General features: G+C 39.7%; 2 protein-coding genes across 11 annotated transcripts in view; one reads left to right on the top strand and one right to left on the bottom strand.

Moving 5' to 3' along the window:
• Positions 1 to 12,064, top strand: part of slc44a5b (solute carrier family 44 member 5b) — a 34,268-nt gene extending 22,204 nt beyond the window's left edge. The window contains exons 7-24 of one of the 8 annotated variants that reach the window (XR_014622819.1): positions 269 to 329; positions 412 to 535; positions 688 to 732; positions 2,162 to 2,245; positions 2,541 to 2,653; positions 3,262 to 3,393; positions 3,508 to 3,607; positions 3,724 to 3,816; positions 4,557 to 4,644; positions 5,177 to 5,439; positions 5,636 to 5,730; positions 5,827 to 5,930; positions 6,048 to 6,121; positions 6,470 to 6,540; positions 7,167 to 7,255; positions 7,792 to 7,876; positions 9,677 to 10,617; positions 10,653 to 12,064. Coding sequence is in view for 7 of the 8 variants with exons in the window: in XM_084355936.1 (XP_084212062.1) it covers positions 155 to 166; positions 269 to 329; positions 412 to 535; positions 688 to 732; positions 2,162 to 2,245; positions 2,541 to 2,653; positions 3,262 to 3,393; positions 3,508 to 3,607; positions 3,724 to 3,816; positions 4,557 to 4,644; positions 5,177 to 5,439; positions 5,636 to 5,730; positions 5,827 to 5,930; positions 6,048 to 6,121; positions 6,470 to 6,540; positions 7,167 to 7,255; positions 7,792 to 7,876; positions 9,677 to 9,792 (1,749 nt within the window). In the remaining variant the exon portion in view is untranslated. Of the gene's footprint in view, positions 1 to 64; positions 167 to 268; positions 330 to 411; positions 536 to 687; positions 733 to 1,055; positions 1,089 to 2,161; positions 2,246 to 2,540; positions 2,654 to 3,261; positions 3,394 to 3,507; positions 3,608 to 3,723; positions 3,817 to 4,556; positions 4,645 to 5,176; positions 5,440 to 5,635; positions 5,731 to 5,826; positions 5,931 to 6,047; positions 6,122 to 6,469; positions 6,541 to 7,166; positions 7,256 to 7,791; positions 7,877 to 8,181; positions 9,548 to 9,676 lie in introns of those variants that run through there. The other 7 variants (XM_084355936.1, XM_084355932.1, XM_084355930.1 and 4 more) reach the window with 7 other exon arrangements.
• Positions 12,065 to 12,106: 42 nt separating this feature from the next.
• Positions 12,107 to 17,539, bottom strand: LOC311259076 (LIM/homeobox protein Lhx8). Of its 3 annotated transcripts, none has more exons than XM_084355937.1 (8): positions 17,394 to 17,539; positions 16,125 to 16,244; positions 15,813 to 15,934; positions 15,151 to 15,371; positions 14,191 to 14,294; positions 13,489 to 13,584; positions 12,915 to 13,104; positions 12,107 to 12,653 (listed from the first exon to the last, which is right to left on the bottom strand). In XM_084355937.1, the coding sequence occupies exons 1-8, from the start codon at positions 17,472 to 17,474 to the stop codon at positions 12,577 to 12,579; spliced, it is 1,011 nt and encodes a 336-aa protein (XP_084212063.1). In that variant the 5' UTR covers positions 17,475 to 17,539; the 3' UTR covers positions 12,107 to 12,576. The 3 variants fall into 3 exon arrangements, with proteins under 3 accessions (XP_084212063.1, XP_084212064.1, XP_084212065.1); XM_084355938.1 differs by having other exon boundaries at positions 15,151 to 15,368; XM_084355939.1 differs by lacking the exon at positions 17,394 to 17,539 and adding an exon at positions 16,657 to 16,734.
• Positions 17,540 to 25,348: the final 7,809 nt, after the last annotated feature.

The raw sequence follows: 25,348 nt of genomic DNA, 5'->3' as shown, positions 1-25,348 counted from the left end.
AGCTTGAGGACAGCAAACTTTCAAAGAAAGGCGGGGGACTGGAGCACACTTATACATTTGCAGCCTTTAATTGTGCAAACAAGCTATCGTTTCGCCACACAAATTACAAACAACAGCAAACCACACAGAGTTGAGCATAAATACAGAAACCTACATGAGAGGAAAGGTCAGTTAATTAAATGGAAAAATCCCTCCACTACTTCACGAACTATGATAAATACTGTGTCACATTGTTTTCAGTTATTTGAATCATCATCTTCCCTTTCAGTCAGCTGCAGAAGTCATACGAGATGAAGACTGCCCGTCTATGATCGTGCCAAGCAGACCTTGTAAGTAAATAACCAGCAGAAGATCATTATTTGTTTGCCGAGGCCCTAAAGACATTAACAAAATGTTAAAAATGTGTTTCAGTCCTTCAGCGGTGCTTCCCCGATTTCATTACGAGAAATGGAATTTTGACTGTAGCCAATCAGACCCTCTTCAAAGACGGACACAACAAGGAGCGAAGTGTCAGCGACCTCAAAGAAGCTGCCAAGTAAGATCTGCAGCCCTGCAACATTTTTTTTTAATCCTTGTTGTTTGACCAGAAAACATTCATTTGATTGAGCAACAGCATTCTTGCTGTAGGAATTTGCAATAATCTACCCTGTAAAATGAAGTGTTTTAAAACTATTATACTGTCAATAGGGCTGCCAACTCTGAACCCAGAGAGTTCTGGAAAGATATTGCAGGGTAGGACAAGTTCACAACTGATGCCCAGGAATGTGTCCAACCACATTCAGCCATTTGCATGTTTATTGCATGAAAATACAGCTTACCCGCAAATTCATGAGTAGAACTTCAGTGGCACCTACAAGCTTACAACAACTGCTGTGTGAGTCTACGCTATCAACATGTTAATGGACTGAGATAGCAAACTTTGGATAAGCAGAGAAATCATGTATTTAAACCAATGAGCTGATGTTCTAAAAATACATGATTCTGTGTTTGCTGTGATCAACTTTTGTTTGTTACTCAGAAAATGTAATGTGCTTTAATGCTTTTTCTTCTTGTAGCCAAGTAACTGCCGTGCAGCAAGGAGTGGAAAGGTTTCAAAAATGATTTATTTCAGCTTTTTAACTTTGCCTCCACTTTAGCCACTAGCTTTGTGTAGACTAACCTTCCCACTCGTGCTCTTCAGCGTGATGAATCTGTTCCTGCCTCCCTCCACCTGCAACAGTGGACAGGAATTAGGACAGATTGATACAACTGTATGTGGCAAATATCAACTTCAAAACATCAAGTCATCTGCTACAACTGTATGTGAATGGCTGTGCAGTGTGTCAAATAAAATAGGGAGTGGTGTAGTGCCCCCTGGTGGTCTGTAGGTCTGCTCCCTTTGTACAGATACATGGATAGATGAGAATGCAAGTTTGTGTAACAGTGCTGGACATGATCCAAGTCCTTGCCAGTGACAGGGTTTCAGTGACCTTTAGGGAGCTAAATTAGAGCTCTCCATCATTTTTTTTAGCCTGTAGTGTTCTGTTTGTCCCATAGCAATGTTAGCCTGTCCTCTTTCCCTCATCCGTCTGTACTTTGGAGATTTATCTGAGTCATAGGGCAGTGTGTCTGGAAAGATGTCAGGGAAAAGTTTCTTGTTAGATTTATCGTCATTTTGAGGTGTCAAACAGATGAATTTGGGTGACAAGTAAAACCCATCAAACCCATTGGTTATTGAAGAGTTACGTATACTGTGAACAGAAATAACATCCATTTATATGTGCTATTCCACTAAATGCTCCTCTGTATCATTCAGTAACACACTGCTAAACCATTTACAGCCATACTGAAGAAATCATTGCTCAGTAGTGCTTCAGTAACACTAATGCTGTTTAGTGACTCTTTAATATGAAACTGAAATATGTTCCCTCTCATAACCTGATGAGTAGGTCTCAAAGCTGAGAATATCAAAAGCATTTTGGAACTGTATTCATCTTCGTTCCACAGCGACAACATTAAAGATGAATAGTGTCAAAATGTTTTTTGAGAAACCTTAGTAACTAAAATATTGCAGGCAGTAGCACCAACATGCCACAGCCCCTCTGTGTCCTTATTAACGTTCTTTTTTGTCACCTCTTCTCTTTCCCACTTTTTCTCATCTCACCTTGTTTCTCCCTCTCAGAGGTTTGGCCAATCTGCTTAATGCCAAAGAAGTTGGCATGAAGATCTTTGAGGATTATGCAAATTCCTGGGACTGGATCTTAATGTGAGAATAATTGTTAATGTTTTAACTTGTTTTGTGGATTATGGTGGCTGTCTGTGGGTGGAGAATCCAGTGAAATTAATGACAAAACTGATGAAAACCCCTGTAACTTTTGCATACAAGTGGTTCCCACTGTCTTTTCTGCTTGAGGCCCAAGACTGACAGAATTTACAACAGTTGATCTGATAAATTATTATTGACAGATCATGTCACTAAATGGATTATTAAGCCTAGACTAATTTCGTTACTGTTCAATTTCAGGTCGGTTTCCAGTAACGATGTGTTCATGTCATTGCAGTGGTCTGGTGATAACCATGGTGGTCAGTCTGCTCTTCATCCTGCTACTGCGCTACACTGCTAGCGTGCTCCTGTGGCTCACTATCTTCGGTGTCTTTGGTGCGCTCAACTACGGTGAGTGTGCACCACAGACAGTAACCCACATTGCCAGTAGCTCCTATATACATGTTGGAGATGCTGCCCACATTTTTATATTAGACTTCTGTGCCAGCGATAGCCGTGCCCGTAGGCATTACGTGTACGTTCCATTCTTATGAACATGTGTCAGAAATGCCTTGAGGGAATTTCTTCAAATTTGGAAGCAATGTCTAATTAGACTCAATGATGAACTGATTATATTTGAGTGGTCAAAGGTCAAGGTCACTCACAGAACACATTTTTGGAAATTACTCAACAATTCATAAAAGTTTGACCAAAAAAAAATTACATAAAATATCTAATCGGATAAAATGATCAAGTGATGACCTTCAAAAGGACAAAGGTCAACTTTACTGTGACATCATAATATTTTGCAAAAAAATGTTCTGGCTATTATTGGATGCCGTCGCTCAGGAACAGCTACATGACTGGTACACGGAGGCATACAACTGTGATGCGGTAATTGTAGCTGTGCTCAGCTGTGAGCAGTTCTTTTGTAGTGGCACCCCGAGGCAGATTTAGTTTTTTCTTACCTTGTTGCATCCTTTTCTGGCTCTTATTCTCTCTCTCTCTGTGTCTCTCAGGTATCTGGCACTGCTACTGGGAGTATGACACCTTGATCGGGAAGCCGGGCGCTGATGTCACCATCTCTGATATCGGCCTCCACACAGACTTCAGCATTTACCTTCAGCTCAGCCAAACGTGGCTCATCTTCAGTACGTCGTCATCCACTACCATACCATTACTTCACACTTGAATGCTAAAGTCACATGTTAAAACATATGTGCTGTATGTGCATTGACTAATAATTAAACATATTTGTTTCCTAGTGATTTCACTATCTGTGATTGAGGTCATCCTTTTCATTATGGTGATATTTCTGAGGATGAGGCTGCGCATTGCTATTGCGTTACTGGAGGAGGGAAGCAAGTAAGTATGGATAAAAGCTCTGTTGTCTCCTTTAGAATTAAACTGTGTGTTTGACTCCTTTGAATTGTACATATGACACACGATTGAGAAAGATGTTTGATCTATCTTTTTTTTAGGGCCATCAGCCACATCATGACCACTCTCTTCTACCCTATTATCACCTTTTTCCTTCTGGCCATCTGCATCGCTTACTGGGCTGTCACAGCAGTGTATCCTTCCTACTGCATCTCACTGAGGAGCTGTTTTATCTGGGGAAGTACAGGAATTCTGCTTCTTTCGTGTCATCTGTCATAGGTTTACAATTAAAACACTACACTAAGTTTGGTTGAGATTATGCATGAGATCGTAAATAGTAAACAGATCGTTCACTACTGTAATAGATATAATTCAGTTATAGACACTGAATAGGTAAAGATACAGATAAGATATAGATTTTTTTTTAAAGCAAGAGCAAAATGGGAACAAGCTGATTATCATGTGTCTCATGTCTTCGGCCTCATTCAGACCAAATCAGGCGTTTCAGAAAAAAAAAAACAATCCCCACTTTCACTTTGAATTCAGAGGTTCGCCAAATTCTTCTGTTTCTATTATGTTGCTTGGTGCCTCCATCAATATCATGCTTGGAGGAGTTGTAGGCAACAGCTCCTCCAAGGAGGCTTTCTCCATCCAAGCCGGAGCCATTGAGACTGCTATCCAGGAGTTCATGGACCAGATGATCACATTCTTCCAGTTTCCCACAATGTATCACCATCCTGCACTAATCACTGCAATGCCTGATTTGTTCTGAATACAGCCTTTGACTGAACATGGTAATGCCTTTATGAATGAGATGACTTTGTGCAAGTAGCCTGTAACTAAAGTATTAAAAGAAAACTGACTATGTTTTATCAGTAGTCAGTGATTGTTGTGTGGAAGACATATCCCTTTCCTTTAACTAGTTTGCCCTCAGCTTCTTAGCATCATCTGGTAATGCAGTCTATAAGGTCACACCTACTGATGATACATGCATGTATGCCAACCTCACATGCAGTCCAAAGGTTAGTCCTCCACTCTGTTAGACAATGACGTGAATTTACTGGTGAAATTGTTATTATTTAGTCGTTTTATTTTCAGAATCTAGTGTCACTGATTCTTTGTTTTCATAACTGTGTAATTTTTCTGCCACTTCATCACACTCCCAGTTGTAATCAATCAAAGCAATTGTAATAGCTTCTTCTTATTGCCTACAAGTAATATCTGGCAGCTGTGTTACTAATGTAAATAGAGTTCACAATAGTGGCTGACAGCTATGGTGGCTTACTTGACAGATGTTATTTATCAACCTGCCTGCCCTCCCCGGTTTGTGTAAGGTAATGTGAGCATCTAAAATGCTGCCTGGCCACACAACTTTTAATACATGCAGGATTACCTGGAAGCCATACATGAGGAAATGATTCATTAATATGCAAAAAACTAAGGGAGAGTGTCAGAAAAAGCCAAGAAGTTGTGTTTTTCTGTGATTGAGTAGTTAAGTGTAACAGAAACATTTAAGCAAGCATTACATCACATCACTCTGTTGCTTTCTTTCAGACCTTCAGTCAGACCAATATTACCAAAGTTTGCCCCGGGTCACAATGCATGTTCGCCTTCTATGGTGGGGAGAGTGTGTACCACCGTTATATCCTAGTCCTCCATCTGTGTAACCTGTTCGCGTTCCTCTGGCTGGTCAACTTTACCATCGCGTTGGGCCAGTGCACTCTGGCTGGGGCCTTCGCGTCCTACTATTGGGCCCTGAAAAAGCCGAACGACATCCCTGCCTGCCCGCTCTACTCCTCTTTCAGTAGAGCCATACGGTAAGGCGCTGTAACAAGCCAGTCATTTATATAGGATTACATAGGAGTACACCCCTAAAATCCCCCAAATTTGGGACTGAACGTGCTTGCCTTGTCAATAACAAATTAAAATAAGATATTTTTCCATATACAAGCATCTTTTGAATATACACATATGTTCAAACGCCTTTATTCCTTTTTGTTTCTTGTGTCACAGTTACCACACAGGTTCTCTCGCCTTTGGTTCTCTAATACTCGCTGTGGTGCAGATGGCCCGAATTGTTCTCGAGTACCTGGATCACAAACTCAAAGGTAAGCTGTAATTCTTTAAAACTCAAGTTTTCCCACTCTAACACAATTGAATGATTATTTCAAAAGAGATGTTGATGATTGACGATGTGTTCCCAGGTTCTCAAAATGCATGCGCTCGGTTCCTGTTTTGCTGCCTCAAATGCTGCTTCTATTGCCTGGAACGTTTCATCAAGTTTATAAACAGAAATGCATACATTATGGTGAGTTAAGAAACATCTGTTTGCCTATACTTTGAACTAAATGTTTGCAATCTGTTAGCAGTTCAGCTGTTTGCTTGTAATTACACTCTACCAAGCACTGTTTATTCTCACTTACAGATAGCAATATATGGAAAGAGCTTCTGCACCTCTTCTAAGGAGTCTTTCTGCCTCTTGATGAGGAATATTATTCGGTAAGAAATTTCTTAAATCTGTCAGATCCACGCGTCTAAGAAGGAGTGTACTGATTACGGCTGCTGAGACACACTCTCAATGTGGCTTAGCATACCATAAAGTAAATTTTTTTCCATTTAGATGGGTAAAATGTCTTTCTTTTGGTTGGCTTTTCTGACAAAATAAAAACAATTATTTTTTAAACAATCAAGAATTGAGTGTTTTAAGAAGTATTTGTCCTTAATACCCCACTAGCCATCATGTATTTAATGCTGTTTGTACTTTCATAGATCTCTCCTCTCTCCTCTGTGTCGCAGTGCGTGACAATGCCTTCACTATTCTCTGGCTTTTCTCTTCCTCCTCTGTAGGGTGGCTGTCCTGGACAAGGTGACAGACTTTCTGCTCTTCCTTGGAAAACTGCTTATTTCAGGAAGTGTTGGTGAGTTTCATGTCAACCGCAGCCTGTGAAGTGGCATCAACAGGGACGCAGATGAAAAAGTGCAGAAGAGACAGGATGAGACATCCTCCTGAATATTAAGATGATGATAAATCTTCTCAGTCCCAGTTATTTTTGCCTCGCACATACTCTGCCTCCGCTCAGTTTACGTCATTATAGGTTTAGATTTGCTGTTGCTCAGGTCTTTGAAAAACTCATTTTAGAAAGCCTTACATTTAGTTTAATTTATAAAATCTTAGTTTAAACATTAATCCAAATGGATCCTAGTAGTTACCCTTTTCTGTACAAATAAGTATTGAGCTACTTGTACCAAAGTAAGTCTTCTGGAGCCCCATGATTAAAAGAATCTTCATTACTGTAAATAATTTTTGCTGCCTGTTGATACCATTCTCTTTGATTTGTCCGCATGTATTTATGTTTGGTATTAAACGCTTTATACTTCCTGAACTTTTTAAACATGTCTTGATGTATACACTTGTGTGGTGTCTGATGACATGAGGGTTAAAGGTGTTGCATTTCTGCCACTGTGGCCATAGTATGTGATGTGTCACCTGTTTTTCTCATCTCTGCTAGTAATTTGTGTATTTATTTATTTTTATCTTTTCCAGGTGTTCTTGCGTTTTTCTTCTTCACACGTAAAATACCAGTCATTCAAGAGGAGGTACCATCCCTAAATTACTTCTGGGTCCCCCTTCTGGTAAGAAATTCAAATATGGGCTATTTAATGAGTAAATGTACCAGCAATAACAGCAGAGCCTAAATCAACTTTCTTGCAAGTTGAGATATGTTTGTATTCTGACTTGGACGATTCACTGTGCTCACAAAAGAGATTCAAATGAAACTGGAGCATTAGTGTGGAAAATGTATGAAATGAAAATCCACTTTTAATCACATAATATACCATGCATATTTTATATGTAGCTCATTTTATGCCTTTACATTTGTCACACTTTTGGATGGCACTGATTGGCCCAGTTAGTGAGATCTGATTTCTTTCCTCATCCTTTATAACACCATGTCTAACAGCTCAGCTGTCTCTGGAACTGAGAGAACTCACGCTTCTTTAAGATCAGATTACGTTGCACAAGTTAATTAGTTGATGAAGGATTTATGACTCGCAGGTAATATTAATTTTACTGTTTTTGGTTTTGGTGGTATGCAGATTTTTGTGGTCACATAACAAAACAGTCTTGGTAATATAACCCACTGATGGCAGCCTATTGATTCTTTCAGACGGTGATATTTGGATCCTACATGATTGCACATGGCTTTTTTAACGTCTATGCCATGTGTGTGGACACATTGTTCCTGTGCTTTTGTAAGTATTAAGTATTAAGTACTTTACATGACACAGTGTGAGAATATGACAACGTGTGTTGAGTATTAATTTGATGGTTAAAGATTAAAACTCATGTAGCCTGTCAGCAGTTGAATCTTAAGTCTTTCCTTCTGTAAAACAGCCTCTAAATGTTAAACTGATTCCAGCTCACTCTTTAATTCCTTCATGACCTTCTTGACATTTTTCCCTACTAAGCCTTTGCTTTCCTTTCTCTTTCTGCCTGTCACTCTGCACGCTGTCTGCTCTTCCTGCTCTTCCTCTCCTGTGCTGGGACCTGGTCTCAGGTGAAGACCTGGAGAGGAATGACGGGTCTTCCTCCAGGCCCTACTACATGTCTCCCGGCCTGCACAAGATCCTACGCAAAGGAGAGGAGGGTGCAACACTAGGCACTGCCTCCTGAGCAATGTGCAGCCATTTTACTGAACTGCTGACTCTCTCACTCACTTCTCCATATCTACTCTATGTGTGTGTGGGGGGGTCTGGACGTTTGAGAGCAAGTACTGTAGGGCTAAACAACAAAACCGGATGCATCCCAGCCTGGTCAGGGATGGCGTGGACATGAAAGGACATGCTTGTATGTCAGTTCTTCACAGAAAAGGCATGGGGGACTAGAAAAAGACCTCTGTTTACTTCCTCTCTTGAGCCAACTCAGATACTTGCCTTTTTTTCTGTCACGCTTTTGTTCTTCTTTCTTTTTTTTCTCTTCTCTGTATTCTCTGCTGACCTCTGCCTTACTGAGAGGGTACGTGTCAAACTCGCAGGACGGACGCACAGGCTGAGATGAATATGATAGAAGCATTTTTACCCAAACAAACATGAGGACCTTAACATGTACAGATGCCACTGATGGACTACGGCATAAGGCATCACTATGAAACAGTGGTGGACTTATGGGGCACCCTCTTGTCGCACTTTGGTCTTCTTGTGTAAAAGTGTATGCACTTTCACATATGGGAAAAGAACCATGTGATTTTATTTCTTTTGTCTAGCATGATTATTTTGCTGGCTATTGATGTTTACCATTGGTTTTATAGGTTTGTTTTGATCCACAGTATTTATACTAACACAAACACACAGATCCAAAAATGGTGTGTAATCCTGCACTTAGCAAAACAGGTTTCTCATATTTTACATCATTTATAAAAAAAAAAAAAAAAAAAGGAACGAAAAAAAAAAAGAAGTCACAATCATTTCAAAGTTTCCATTATGGTCATAGATGTACTGTAAACCAGACAGAGACTTTTGTGGGAGGTCAAGACTTCAAAAGATATTTTATGATTTTTTTTTATTTATTTTCTTTTGCTTAAAATTTGAAACAGAACCTGACCGTTTTCAGGAAACTTCTGAATGCAGCCACTAGTTTATGTGCCTAGTTGTGAAAAAAAAAACAAAAAAAGATGTTCCTCTTACTCTGTGGTTTTAGACCTAACACCAGGAACCTTTTGCGATACAGTTTATAAAAGGATGTCAAAGCCATTTTTGGTAAATTTTTTATTGGATGGTTCAGATGTAGTGCTGTTTTAATACTAAGTATAATACACACATCTGTCTGGAGGTTATTCAGTGTTCTTTTTGTATAGGAGAATTTTTTTTATCAATGAAATCCAATGAAAATGTGAATCCTTTTTTTGAATAAACATAAATGGTTTATGTATTGTCCAGTGCATTTTCAAAGTACCTTGCTTGTGGTTTTAAATATCTGGGTCTAACTTCGAGGTGCTAAGTGATTCTCTCAGCTGTGATCTCAGTTTGTAACATCTTGCTACTGCTGCCTCCTAGTGTGGGATCTGGAGACGAACGACGGCTCTCCTGAACGGCCCTTCTACATGAACAGATGCTTGCGGGAAATCCTGAGCAAGAGGAATGTCCAGAATACGCGCAGACAAAAGAGTTAAGATGAAAGGTGGGGGAAGGACAAAGACTGAAGTTCATTTACCAAAGCTTGGTACAAGCCCATGAGGCAGTAAGCATTTTGCCAAATATAATTAAAGTGTACACAGGTTGCAGCCGTACACTATAATGGACAAATTGTAGATAATCAACACTAATAAGTGATAGTTTTTTGGTATTTAACTTGTTAACTGTAAAGTCAGTTTGTTAAAAAAAAAAAAAAAGGTTTATTTTTGATGGTGTACAAGGTCACACCAAGTTCTTGTAAATAGTTTTAATAATATAATTTGTTGTCATGTTTTATAGCCACAGTCATACTACATGACACAGTAAGTTTCTATAGGAACAAGTGATTTCTTTCTATATTGAGATTGTGGTAAACATGAGCAGTTTTGGCTCCTAATCTCTTGTAGTTACTAGTGTTCACCACTTGGTGGTGCCATTAGTCACCAGACATCTTCTATGTACTGTCGATGAGGTGTGAATGCACTGCTCATTGGACTCCATGTAATGGTTAAACGTTAGCTCATCTGTGTATTGTGTCATCACAGTTTTTGACCTCACATTGTCTCACATTGAGAAACATGTTTGCCAGTTAGTGTCCACTGTTTTCTTATTTAACTGTCAAGGACATAATTGCACGGCAGTTCAAAGAGCTTCACTCTTGAAGTGCCTCTTTGTTTTTAGAATAGCCACATTAAGTGTTTAATTGCATCTTGCAGCTACATAGTTTACATTTGAAGATGTTTGTCTGTTTTATTTCAAAGGACTTAAAGGGATAGTCCGCACCCAGAGATGGAGGTTCTTGTATGTTAAGTGTGGGGATAAAGGTGAAATAGAAGGATGTGCTGTGTTAACGATAAAGTCATCTGTTTATTGTCAGTGTCCAACCACCAAAAAACACAGACCTTCTCCCTGTTACACGTGTTGCTTTGCTGTCTAACCTGCTGTTGATGTGCATACATGGGTGTCACTCACAGCTGCTCTTAAAGTGATACTCCCCCAAGACGTATCTGTAAAGCTGTAAGACGAGAAAATGACCAGAATGTTGTCAGAAACTTCTCCAGCTGCCCCTGCATTATACTCTGTGAAAGATGGCACTTCACCTTAATTCTGAAGAGGCCAACATCACTTGTTGGAGTCATGAACCTCATTTTAAACAGTGTTTTTGTCACTATGGGTCCTCTTGTTGATCCAAGGTGGGGCTGGTCCTGCACAGTATTATTGAGTTATTGAGATATAAGTCAAAAAGAACTGTTCATTAATCGTATTTTATGATATTTTATGATATTTTTTAAACTTAACATCTATTTTGCATTGGTTGTGAGTATATTCTCATCTCTGGCATCAGACAAAGCACAAATGCTTTTGTGAAATGAGTGATGTCATGCCAGTTTGACTGAGTGTTTGTATTACTGTGGAGCCAAGTTTAGGCGTCACCAGTTTGTCGGTCAGGCGACAGTGATGCAGCTGTTGGCAGTTTCACACACTGTACCCTTGACTTCAAACCTCTTGTCTTTCGCCTAAATGTTGTCATGCATCGGTTGGGATGATGCTCACCTTTAGATCGTTGAGATGTGACTCATGCTTGTGGATCTTTGTACTGTGTTTGTCAAACCTGAGAACCTGCCCTCATGGTGCCAGAGTGACAGCACTGCCAGACTCACACACTTTCTGCCCCTGTTTGAGCTGAACACGCTCAAACACGTACAACGTAAGCGTTCAATAAAAGCCAAACAACTCAGCCTGTGTATCCGACAAGGAGAGAAATGATGCATGTAGCTCTTAGTGTGGCATATTACGCATGCAGCATGTTGTTGTTCCTTTTTTTATACTGGATAACTTCAATACTCCCTGTTGTATTTTGTATCTTTGTGTGCATGTGGCTCAGGTTCATTCCCATGAGGGTGAATACCTGAGATCTGATAAGTGAAGTAAAAACAGTAAGAACTGTTTTATATGCCTCCTCCTCCCTCCCGTGTCTGAAAATTAGATTCTTTTGGTCAACCGCAGTCAACAAGTAGACACAAGTTAAACTTGAACGTCAGTTTTCTCACCGCAAACTCTTAAAAGTCAAACTCAGTCCTCCTACCTGTCAATACTCGAGACTGTTTTATTTATTGTTGCTCATTTGTGCAGAAATGCCTCTGTCATCTATTTATTTATGCAGTAAAACTTGCATGTTTTTTAACAGAATATATTACTTGTGTGTATGTTCAGTCAAATATAGATGTGTTTTGTTACTTCTATTTTTATGAATAAATTGTTTATCTACTATGCACTTCATTCCTTACTGAGGTCTAAACACAGCATCGTGTCAGCTGTCTTGTAAAATATCTCTTTTCATTCATTCGCCTCAGGGGTTTGTGAAAGTAGACATTTATTTTCAAAACAGACTTCACATACAATAAATAAATTAAATTGCAAAATTCAAACACAAACAATTTCAAGTTCACCTTCATCATGAGTTGACATTTTGGGTCTGGTGGGGTTCACTTTAGAGTAGCACGGTCAAACTGTGTCACCAACTACACAAACAAATATAAATCTATAATGTCATATGTCACAAGCTGTTCCATTTCCACATTGTACAGTACACTTAGGACTGTAAATATGCTCAACAGTGTTTTTAAAGGATGTCAACATGTAAAAGAAAAGGTTTTATGGTTCACTTAAAATGAAATTATAATTACCATGAAGATCGGAATACTGCTAAACGCGGACCATTGCTGGAGAAGTCTGATGCTGCTGTGTGTGTGTGTGCGTGTGCGTGTGTATGTTTGAGCAGCTCAGGCGTGAGACACAGGCAGGGAGGTCATGGCGTGGGCGGGCAACATCGGCTGAAACATGGATGGAGGGGAGTGTACTGTGAACACATACGGAGAGCGGCAGAGTCAGTACACTTCACATAAAATATATTTAAAGAAATGTTAATTAAGACGTTGGTATAAACTTTAGTATCTTGTGTCTTAGTTTGATAATTATTGTTGACAATTGTCGTTTGGGGTTGGTGCACTTTACATACAGTGAAAATAAAACATAAGATTTCAAGTGTTAAAATAGAAATTTGACTTTTTTATAGTAAGCAGTTAATATGAAACGTAATGAAAAGGCTGGTGGTGCTCACTGTCTATGAAGGAGTGCAGTGCAGAGAGCATTGATCCCTCCGGGCCCCCGTACGCTGTGTACTGCAGCTCCTCGGGGGTCGGGGTGTGCTGGGACAGGCGGGTGGGCTGCAGTGAGGTCATGGGGGTGCTGGAGGTGTGGTTGGGGCTCACGTGCTTCTTGTGGCGTGCTCGGCAGTTCTGGAACCAGACCTGCATTAAATGACAGACACCTTTTTATAAGGCTGCTTTTGGAAGTAACAAACAAACTCAGAAGAGAATACTGTGGGTAGTTAAACTTACTGTAAAGTACATTTAATGTCAGATAAGCAAGATTTTAACACAATATCTTTACTGATACTCAAGATTTTGACTACTTTTTACAACACTGCAATAAAAAATCTGATCAGCTTCTGAAATGTAAATGCACTGCTATGGACTGAACTATGCAGCAAAATATTGAGTATTTTTTTTACGTTACCAGCAGATTATCACCAGTGTTCCTCATTAGTGTTCGAGTCTCTTGCTTCTCTCTGAATAGTAGAATCTGTATTTAACCATCCTCCATCTTCCCTCGTGCCCCCGCCCTCCACTGACCTGTATGACTCTTCGACTGAGGCCCGTCTGCTCCGCCAGTTTCTGCAGCGTTTGAGCATCTGGGTTGTTGTCCTGAGCAAACTGGGCCTGCATCACCTGCACGTTCAGAGGTAGAAAAAAAATCTGTTAAATATCACACAGGTTTACAGGTTTGCATAAAGCAACGTTAAATATAAATATTTTTCGCAAATTGTGCATCTATCTTACTTTACATGCTGTTCATACTTTATATTACTGCTTTAACTGGAAAGCCTGAAATTGAAATTTCAATATACCCTGAACAATGCACATAATTACTATTACTATACTATAATTACTAAAATTATCAAGAGAGGATTAAAAAAAATCACCTCTGTTTAATAAAAACAAATGCCTTATTTGTCTAGTTTATTAAAATTAACATCTTATTTTAGTTTAAGCTTATATCAAGTGTTTTAATTCATCTATGAAGACTCTTCACACTAGAGACACAGAACTTGGCCAGATTTGTTGCATATAGTTGTAACATATCCACCATTTAACAATAACCTACACTTGTTGAGAAAATGATCATAAATCTTTATTACAAAAATGTATAATTATAGTATCAAGGATGAGGCCAATGTTTTATTTTTTTAGTACAAAAAAAGACAAATGTTTCCCCAGAAGAATCTCATCTTGTGTCTATGTGTCTGTCTGTAATATGTGATGACGGAGGTTAACCTGCAGCTGGTCGGCAGTGAAGCTGGTCCGTGCTCTCTTGGAGGGTTTTGGCTGGTTAATCTCCTGTTCAGTGGGCACAGCTCCCTCCATGTTAACACTGTTCCCTGCAAGGACAGCAGATAATCATATTAAAAGGTCAGGAATTATTTAGCACAGGATTAGAAACCAATCTTACTTTGAAATAATGATACTGTGGCTGCACAGGTAATTGAAATATTTTGGAAATATGACCAAGTGCATCTAAATCGCAGAAGCTGCAATTTTTTTTTGAGGTGAAATGTGTGACAAAACATCAGCATCGTGATGAAGTGGTGCTGCGGAGACACACCGGCCTACAAATCTGTTCGGTATAGACTCCAACAAATGTCACCTCATCAAGATTTTAATAGTTTTTACACTGAAAATGAAAATTGTGATGCAAAAATGATCATTCCCACTAACTGTGAATCATATCAAAATCATAATATCTATTAAATTGAATTTTAAAAAAGTACCATTCCATGAAGCCCTCAATAGTGCTAATGAAAAGAGCAGCATGCAATGGCCATATTTTAAGCCATTTAATAAATAAATAAATAAATAGGATTTTAAGGATTTTAAGGATCACTTTAATTTCAGATAGGTAGATTAATATTTTCAGAACATGATGTTTAGGCCTTTTAGTAGCTTCCACATTGACCTGATAATCTGTTATCAATTTAAAAAAGGAGACACTTGGCTTTTCTTCCAGTAGCTTGAGATGGAAAGAAATACTATTTTTGTCATATGTGATAAATATTTGTGATAAATATTTGATTTTTCGTTTTCCTTTTTTTTTTAAGGGAAATATTGTGTGTTTTTATGTCAAAATGTAACAAATCGGGAGAAAAGTCTTGGAAGGAGGCTTAAAGTAAAAACAGTATTCTCTCGGAGCAACAACCGGGTCCCTCCTGCGGACACCGGGCCGCCCGGCCGGCTCACCTTTCTCCACGGCCCGCTTCAGGTTGTCCAGCATGCAGTCGTAGTGAACCTTGCAGAGCACCTTCTCCTCCACCAGAGCGAACTCCTCCCCGGTGGACAGCTGCCTCTTGCAGGAGAAGCAGGCGAAGCAGGCCAGGTGGTACACGTTGCCCTTCGCCCGGCGGACCCAGTCTGTGGAGTGGATGTTCCGGCCGCAGCATGCGCACCAGGTGCCGTATCTTCTGCAGGTGAAGGTGAGCAAATCGGACACGTGCGCATTAAAAGAGCTGTTGACATCATCTTTTATTTATCATTATTATTATTATTATTTTTACTTTTTAAAAAAAAACTTTTTTTTAGGCCAGTGACGAAAGAATTTGGTGTTTTTTTCCAAGCAGAATTTAGTGCTCCAAGACAAGATGGGCCCCGAATGAAATGAAATCATAAAGAGTTCATATAAACTGACTTCCACATTTAGTTATCCATCGATCTGGAATATGTGACGATTTGAATGTAAAGAATTAAAATAATGAATTAGAATTAAGTAATTGTACAGTAAGATCAGGAAGGAACATCAAATCCAGCATCTATTTTTTTCTTCTTATTATTATTATTATTATTATTATTATTATTATTATTATTGGGCTCACTTTTCTTCAACACTTTCGTTTGGATGCACGTACCGAAAGTAATCCAGTTTACAGAAAACCTCCTTTTCTTTGATGTAACAGCTCGTGTGGCTGCCGAGTGAAGTCTGACACACGCTGCACGACAGACAGCGCACATGCCAGCACAGGTCGTTAACCTAAAGCAGAGACGAGAGAAATGAACGAAAGTCAATCAAGGTGTGAAGGTGTTGGCCTGTTTGGCATACGAGCTGTTAAAACCACACGGATCAAAAAGTGATGTAAAAAAAAAAAACAATATCCATCATCTAAAAAAAAGAATGCAAATTGGCAAAAGCGTGCAAACAATAAAGAGCTGTCGGTGTTTACCTTTAATAAATATTTATCCACGATTTCCTCGTTGCAGCTGGCGCACACAGCTCTGCCTAACAGCGGGGCCATCGCCTGCAGCGACGACGCGTCTTCATCCAAAACCTCCACCGGCGCGCCCTGAAGGGATCAGACTTGCGGTGAGGCAAATTACGCACAGGGACTCATCCACCCCGCGCCTGCAGTGGCTACACGTTTGAGCTCCCACCTGTTACTACCACCAAAGTTAAGAAAATCAATCATTCTGGTGGTTCGCCTCAGCTTAATTAGCTTCAAGTATTTGTGGCGAACATCTCGACATAAAACAGCCATTGTTTCTAACAGGGGGGGGAAGAAAAGTCATTAAAAGTTTAGTTTAATTAACTGCATCCTTTTCTCCTTTTTTTTCTTTTCTGTTTTTAGATGAAACAGTCGTGGTTGGTATTTGCCCTCTAGATTTTTTCAGATCTTGAAGCGCACAGTCACAATAATTTAAAACTTAATCTGGATCATTCTCCAAACACATCAGGGTGTAGCCTATCTTCCTTCCTACCATTATGACCCTCCTGTCCTCAGTGCATTTGCCAAGCAGCTCTTCGTCTCCTTTGCAATCCTCGCACATGACAGCGGCTGTGTGTCCCCTCCGTCAGACTGCGGCAGCTGCCTCAAATGCCCCCTCGCTCCGTCCCATAAATATCATGCCTTTCACTTTTTCACCATGACAACCCCCCGGCGATTACCAAAATGACATTTAAAAGAGAAGGGTAGTCATTACTTACAAAAACAGACAACACTTGAGCTAATACTTATCCGATGTGCATTATGTGCTTGAGATCTGCATTTGGGATTCAGCGGCTGCACGCGCGCGCGCCGCGTTTTTTTTTAAAAAAAGAAGAAAAAAAAAAAACACCCCCCAACACGCCAATTTCACGCGTCAATCAAAGAAGCAGCGCGAGGTCTCCTGGAAAAGGGGGTTTGATTTTTTTAATAACGGCAATTAAAAAAGGCTAAGTTCACCAAAAAACGTCTCACCGGGCCAAGCGAAAGGTGAAGAGGTCTCATTAACTACTTGAGTTTTAATTGCAGAATTCAAGGAGGGGGTAATTTTCTGCGACATTTCTTCAAATTGTGAAAATACCGAGCTGTCAGCGTGTGGACGGACCGGCTGTAATGACAGGCTGAGGGCCCCACTTTAATTTAATTGGCGACGCAGTTTCGATGTAATCTGTAGCCGCACTGACTCTCGGCTCGACCCGCCGGTGTTATCCAGTCACAACAACAATAACTCACCTCATCGTTGGACAACACGGATCCGCTCTCGTCCTCGCTCACAACGCAGCACTCCACTTTGACTTCACTTTTCCAGCGCATGTCTGCGTCCAGGCGGCTTCCCGGTGCCAGAGTCAAACTTCTTTCTTTCCTTCTTTCTTTCCTTCTTTCTTTCTTTCTTTCTTTCTCCTCCAGGATTGCTCTCTCAGTCTGTGTGTGTGCCCCGAGCTGTTTCCAGAGGGCGGATCGTAATTCATATTTCCCTGTTCTCTTTGGCCGCGCCTCCCCTTTTGGAAATAAGCTTGTTGTGTGGCTTTGAGGAGGAGGAGGGGGGGTGGATAAATAAATAAAGTCTGTCACAGTTGTGTTCTTCTAAATGCGCTTTTGATTGGAAATTTGCCTACACCTAACTTCTGAGGTGACACAGAGGCAACACAGTGCGTTGTGATTTACTCAAGTGCGTCACATAAGTTTAATTTTGAGGTGCACTTCAAGTGTTCTCATTATCTGCTGCACACATTTCTGTGGGAAATGTACTTCTTACTGTTCATCTGACACCTGTAGTCGCCGGCTACTTTTGTGTGTGTGATCTAATAAAATCAACCACAATCACCAAGTGTTCTTAAACATATCAAAATAAAAACACTTGGATATTTTCAGCAGCCATTCTGCAGAACAAGAACATTTACTTGTGCTACTTTTAGTGCATTTTGTTGTTTATATTTCTGTCCTTATACCTAATCACATCTTTGAGTGCAGGTCTTGAAGTGTTTTTTATAAAAGGCGACTACTACAGTCACTTCAGATGGCCAGAAAACTTTTTCCACCCCCGGTTATTATCCCATGAACATGGCAGCTATGTTGATTCTGACCAACATAGGAGACAAAGTACCTAACCTAGTGTACTAATACTTTATAATGTTTAATTATTAATCTGTTTGGGCAGCGGTTCCTTGACTAGAGCTTGACCAATATATTGATGTTGGCCTATCACAATAATATATCGGTATCGGCCTAAATGTTGCCTGATCTGCACCAATATGAAAAGGATTTGATTCACTGATGAAACGATGTGTGTATGTTGGCTGATGCATATCCAATTCAGCATTTTTCACTCTTTAAAAATTGGTATCAGCATCAGCCCCAAAAATTGAGTCAGATGATAATTGTGATCCCTTAAAATCTTTCAGTATTTACTTGCAATCCCTCGTCACCTACAAACTGGATTGTGATTTTTTTTTTTTTTTTTTACCCCCTCTTTTAGGAGACCCAAAGAGAAAGCATGACTCTGTAATCCAGAAGAGAAAAAGGAAATCAGAAGGGAAAAAAAACAACTTTCAATGTTATGTTTCATTTCTTCCATTTACGACCCCTAAAGATTGATCTTGCGACCTTTATTGGCGTATAAATGTATGAGTCCCCCAGGTTGGAAACCACCCTGAGACGTACAAAGTTGAACCCTGTTGACACCCCAACTCTTGTACTGCCCAGGGGCACCCCAAAGATGGTCGGAGGAGCCATGGCCACCCCGATACAGTTCCTCATGAGTGCCACCGCCACTACCACAGGGATGATGTATTTTTGTCGGCCAACCTGTAGGATTTTTGCCCAGCGAGATAATCTTTACAGATGACCACCAACTTTTTTTTTTATTTTTGAAGCGTAAATTAAATCGCTAGAAGTAAAAAGCTAATGTTAGGCTAGCTAAGTGTCTTACTGCACATTTACTATACACGTTTTCTGTAAATCTACAAGTGGTGAAGTTAGAGTTAGAACAGTTTGTAACTTAAGTCGGCCTGTAAAGACGGACTATTGAGTAGGCGAGTCTTCGTGTGCGTTGTGCTGACGTTTACCTCTGTAGTCTCATTTAGTCACCGTTAGCAACCGCTGTTTTTAAGATACTCTGTAATTCAGTTTTGGGACATTTACTGATATATTTTATGTCGTTGAACAAAATGTGTAACTATCTTCAGCTTGTGGTAACCACAGACCTTATTTCAGGCATCTAACGGAAAAAAACCCATTCAAAAAACCCACTGACTTTGAGACGAGGGAACCGGAAGTGCAGAAATGCAAACTGATTTCTGGGTTTTATGACTGCAAACTACACCACTCTGTTTCCTTAACTGGTGTAATAACACTGCTTTATGGTTGTAGCCTAGGTAAGAGATACCACTAAAATACTTTGCTTCATATTGGGTTTTTGGATCTCAAAACGGAGGAAAATAATTGTTTTTACGCGTATAAATACACAATCTGCTTGAAACAAAACAATGAGGAGGGAAAGCCAATGTCAGCTAGATACAAGGTTTACCTGTTCTTGAGTAAATGTATTTAATTACTTTCCACCGCTGCTCTTTGGCCTTCGTAGTGTTTTTGCCTCTTCAGCTGCATGACAAAACAGAAAAAGCAGCCCACATCCAAACAGTGACGGGGGACACTATACAAGGTAACACAGATACTTTACAAGGATCAGAGGGACAGGAGTGACAGAAGTTGCCGTTTTTACTTATTCATTCAACCCACGCTCACGCAATCCCACCCATCCCAGCCGCCACACACACACAACCAGAAAAAAGGTTATTTTGTGTTCTGACGGGATAACAGTCCGACCTGCACCAGCATGAGTCTGCATCCGTATCGCATCATCTCACGGGGATAAAGGAGTTAGCGTGCCTCCATCGAGATGTGTCCTGTTCCACCTGGTGGAGATGAATGCTTTTTTATCAGATAACGCATCTCAAGCGTTGCAGGCTGCAGAGCAGAGAGTTCACTCAAGCAGCCCGTGAGACAACCGCTTTCTGTTACATTTTAAAGTAGGAAAAAAAGTCCTGGGGAAGCTTTTTTATTTTGGCCTCGGTGATGAGCTCTGATGGAGAGGTCAAAGGTGAGAGGATAAGACGGTGTTAATGTGAAACATCAAAACGTATAATACCTACAGTGCCTACCGAGCATTTTATCACGAAGAGACAAATCCTGACTCAGACATTAAAGTCTTTATCACTCCAACGCACCATCTGTCGAATACCTGATATGACCACAGACGTTGGGGAAGATGTAAATCTGTGTGTGCAACAGTTGCATGTTTTCATTTTCCACATTGCATGGCTGACTTGGTAAATGTTTTGAGTGATGTGGACCAGACAAAAACAAATGCCTCATCTGTCAACATACTTAGAAACTAGGTCTGCCGCTGTGTTGCTTTATGTCTGAGGCTGCTGCGGTACACAGTGCGATCTATAAATACTTAATCATTAAGTATGACAGTTATGAAGTAGGTCAATGATCATGATGGCAAACGGGTTCCTGGAGAATTATGCAACTGTGGCATTGTTATAATACATTTAACAAAAGCAGTTTTAACAATAATTTGTTCACCATTAATAGAATTTATCCTCAACTTTTATTTACTGTGGAGGTCCTCAACAGATATGATTATAATGATAACTTTTCTGAGCTTAATGTTCACTGTAGGGTCCTGAAGAATCTGTCCCTCCTTTAGCAGGTTAAAAAACTAAATATTTAAAATTTTGATTTAAAAAATAAATGATACATTTACACTTAATTACACTTTAGTTAATAGCTATTTCATAGTTAGGAAACAATTCAATTCTTAATAAAAACAATTGATGAGCTGTTGTTTATTGTAAAGTTGCAACTTATTTTTTCAACGCTTTGTGTATTAGTTATTTTATTTATTTGTTTATTTGACAGGAACAGTTAATTTATATCTGTAGCAGGAGACAGAGATAACATCTCTGTCAAGAAAATTAACACTATAGTATAAAAAGACATAAAATGTATAAAACATTAAAACACTGCAACAATAACAACCATATTTCATGAGTGTTTGTGTTTATGTGTGGTGGGTCGTGGTAGATCATCATTATGAAGTTGTAACTGATGTTTATAAACCTTTACAATTGCTTCATAAATGGTTTATAAAGAGTTTATTTGTTAACAATGAAATAATTATAAACTAAAGTTTAATTAAGTATATATTTATTCATTAATGATGGTTATTATATGGTGTCATCAGTTCTGCATCAGCTCATATAAAATACAAAACTTATAATATTTACTTATATGGTAGCCTGGTCACCTTAATCAAAAGTCCTGTTTGTGGCAAATGGAAGAGTAATCACTTCAATAATGTTGTATATTGTGGGTTTTAAAAAGGTCTGACAGAAAGAAACGAAAAGATATATTCAAAAGAAAAGTTAATTATGCAGTTATTATTATTGTTTTACAAACTGCAGCGATAGAATTAAAGCCAAAACAAAGGGGGGACTTGGTTACATGGCCTACCATAAGTGCATAAACAAGAACATGACAGACTAATAAAATCAAGAAGTAGACCTCACAATCACACAAGGTCTCTAAAAGACATAATGATTCAGCTCCAACCCAGAAAAGCAAAAGAATGATTACTTAAAATAATGTTTGATCTATTATCTTACATCTTACATGTTGCAAAAATGGCACCGTTGGTATGTTTTTACATCCAAAGAGATCTCTTATTTTAAAAAAATGTTTAAAAGTTTCTTCTGAGAATAAGACAGGATACAATGAGAGCAACATATGTATGAGATGGACCAGGAGAAGCACTGGGCGTTTGGCCCCGGCGATCCTCTGAGAGCATCTCCTAATTTGCTACTTCCACATGGACCTTTGCTTTCTTTTGGGCTGCACCTACTCATTTATTTCATTGAAATCAGCGCGAATTGGGGTGGTTTACAATTGACACAACGAGTTTGGCATGACCTTTTCTCCTTGCTGTAAATGGGTACTCATCGAATCTGAAGGGGGGGAGGTGGGCTGCTGGAGGAGGGATGGTGGGGGGGAAGTTGGAGGGGAGGAGGTGGGAGCTGCGTTGGCTGGGGGCCAATGGGGGGATCGGGTGGAAATCACAGCAGTGAAAATGGCAGTGCGGTGAAAGAGGGGCCTGATTGCATTGGGACAGCATGCGAGAGGGAGCAGCATGCTCAGCCCAATCAGAGCGACATAAGGAAAAAGTGCTCTTATCAACGAGTAATGGCCCACTTGACAATCACACAGGCACAAAACTGCTCTATTTAACGCTGATTGCAAAAACCGCTGCCCCCCCCATCTCAGAGCTGCATGACTCCCCGACATCTCCCTGCCACCTCCCAGCTTACAGCCAAGACCCTTTCCTGAATGGAATTTATAATCACCCCTCCTCTATTTCTACGCTAATTGTTCTTTTAAGACCTGCGCTGTGTATTAGGCGTTTAGTGCTGGTGAAATGCCTGCCTTGATTACTGTGTTTATTGCGAGCATTCAGGGCAAATCCAGTTCAATTCCACCGGTGTGACAGGTAGTGAATGTTTAAACAGGTATCATCTACCTGGCTGTTCACCCCCATGTTCATGTCCACTGATACATGTGAGGGTTAGAGGTGATCAAGCTCGGAAAAGCATGTTCTGATGATTCACGAAGAACTCCGACAATCAAAAACGATTTTATATTCAGTATCTACTTTAACGAGATGGCCTGAAAAAAATTTTTTTTAGATCTCAGTGTATTTCACATTCATTCATGCAGTAGCACATGTGTATTTTGATATGGCAGCCACACTGTTACATCAAACTCTTCCTCGATATATTTGTTTTGCAGCTGCAGGGACTTAGCCTATTTTAGTGTATTAGAATAATAATATTGCCTCTGACATTTATTAACTCACGTCCAAAGACATTTTTAATTTTGTGAACAAGCATTTGAACAGTTCTTTCTCAGTAAAATGTCTCGTGACAGAAACCAAACACTGATTCACCTGCCAATACAAACACAGATGTTATCTGTCACCCAGCTTGTTTTTTCCTTCTCAGTTGTGCAGCCTCGTTGTTTCAAACATCCACAGGTGTGTGTTGGCGTCCCGGTGTGAAACCAGAGAAACAGAGATGCTGGTGAGTGCGAACGGGCAACAAAGATAACAACAAGTTTAATATATTGAGTGTCTGTCCACCCTGAGAGAGAGATCCCTCCTCTGTGGCTCTTCCTGCGGTGTCTTTCCATTTTTCTCCCCCTGCTACAAGAGGCTCTTTTTATTCTGGGATGTTTTTCCTTACTCTAAGCGAGGGTCGAAGGACAGAGGATGGCGTTCACTGAACAGATTGTAAAGCCCACTAAGGCAATGTGATGGTGATTTTGAGCTATGTAGATAAAATGTATTGGATTTGATTTGATTTGAATGGAGAAAAAACAATAGTATTATTATACTTGTATGTCTTCATGTATGTGTTATTGTTTGTATTGTCATATCCTGGGAACATTACTTTTATGTTTGTAGCATTGAAATAGGGCAACAAATTTGCTTCTCTCTTTCCATTCTTATGAAACAACAATCAAATTGTATTGCTGTTTACATGATTCACGCGATTTAATGAATCACAATCAGAATCAATATTAAACTAAACGACAAGATTTTTTTCTTCAAGGCACTGCCTCGAGTCTGCCTCAGTCTTTTGTTTTACAGCGCTGTATCGAAGACTGACACAATCAGTCTCATTATCAGGTAATCTGTCATTTATTTTCTCGATCAATCGATTAGTTGTTCGGTCTATAAGATGTTAGAAATGGTGAAGAGTGTCTGTCGGTGTTTACCAAAACCGATGACCTCAATGTCCACAAACCAAACAATATTCAGTTTACTGTCACAGAGAAGTAAAGAAATCAGAAAAAGTTCCCATTAAAGAAGCTGGAATCAGATTATTTTGACGATAATTTCTTTATCAAATTGATATATCGACTATCAAAATTGGATTCATTTAATTGTTGACAACTAATCCATGAATTGATTTGTTTGTTGCCGCTCTAGATAAATTCCTGTAATACCTTCTAATCTAAGCTGCTCAACTGACCAGCGTGCACACACACATATACACAGACGGTAGGAAGAGTTACGTATGCTGCACACAGCCAATCACAAACCACATTAATACCATTCAGAAAAAAAAGTAAAAATAACTAATGACATGTAATTTGCTGCTTATTTCCTGTGTTTTAAGCTTTGAGCTTTTTTTTTCACAAAGTATTTTATACTGTCAAATTCATATAATATACCCTGCACCCTGCCTGTGATTACTGTAATTTGTCTATGCGTACAGTACATTCATTTTTCACTAAAATCATTCACTTTGTAGCCTCTGGTCCAGACCTCATGCTTTACAAGAAAAGGCTTTGCAAGAGAAGTAAGGTGCTGGTTTATGGAGTTAGATTTGTGTTATTGTCATCAGACTTTTGCATGTTTTGAAATGAAGGATCTGCAGAAAGTTTGCACATGTAAGCCAACTGAGACGGGTTCTGTAGCAGGATAAACTTCTTTCGTCCTACGTCTGGCATCATGTTCAAGTATTGTTGAGAAAGACCCTGAACAACGTTTCTGCAAGTTTCATGTTAAAGTGTGCAGTGCATTATGTCACATGCTCATTTCAGAATGATCAGCAACTCCACAGTAACATCCCCGTGCCCTCTGTTGCAAATGTGAACAGGTAAGTCGTCAGCTAGAAGACACAATCACAGAACGACCCTCTGCCCTTCCTTCATAATACAGTGTATTCCTCTCTGACCGTCTCGGAGAGAGACTCCAAAGCTTTTATCACATCTTCAGACAGAAACATGGCTCCTCTTACTGGTCAACTCTGGAACTGATAAAACACTTAAATCTGTTAGAACAATAAGCCACAAAATCCAAAGGCTTTGTCTCACATACTGTGTCATCCTTCTACACAACATGACACAATGAGACACTGGAAGATAGACAGCAGAGTGCAAAGCCACCACACTTGATTTGACCAAATATACAATCTTAAATATCTGTTGTAGAGTAGATGTTGCTCTAATTAGTGTCACATAAGAGGTGGCTCATGAATTATCCATACACTAATAAAAAAAATGATGCTGTGTCCTGAAGCAAAAATATGTTTCCACCGTCTCCACAAGAGGGCCACAGAGGA

This window comes from Pagrus pagrus (genome assembly GCF_965226575.1).
Source record: "Pagrus pagrus genome assembly, chromosome: 6".
NCBI lineage: Eukaryota > Metazoa > Chordata > Actinopteri > Spariformes > Sparidae > Pagrus > Pagrus pagrus.
The sequence above is the reverse complement of the archived record's forward strand: the minus strand, read 5'-3'. Positions and strand labels throughout refer to the sequence as shown.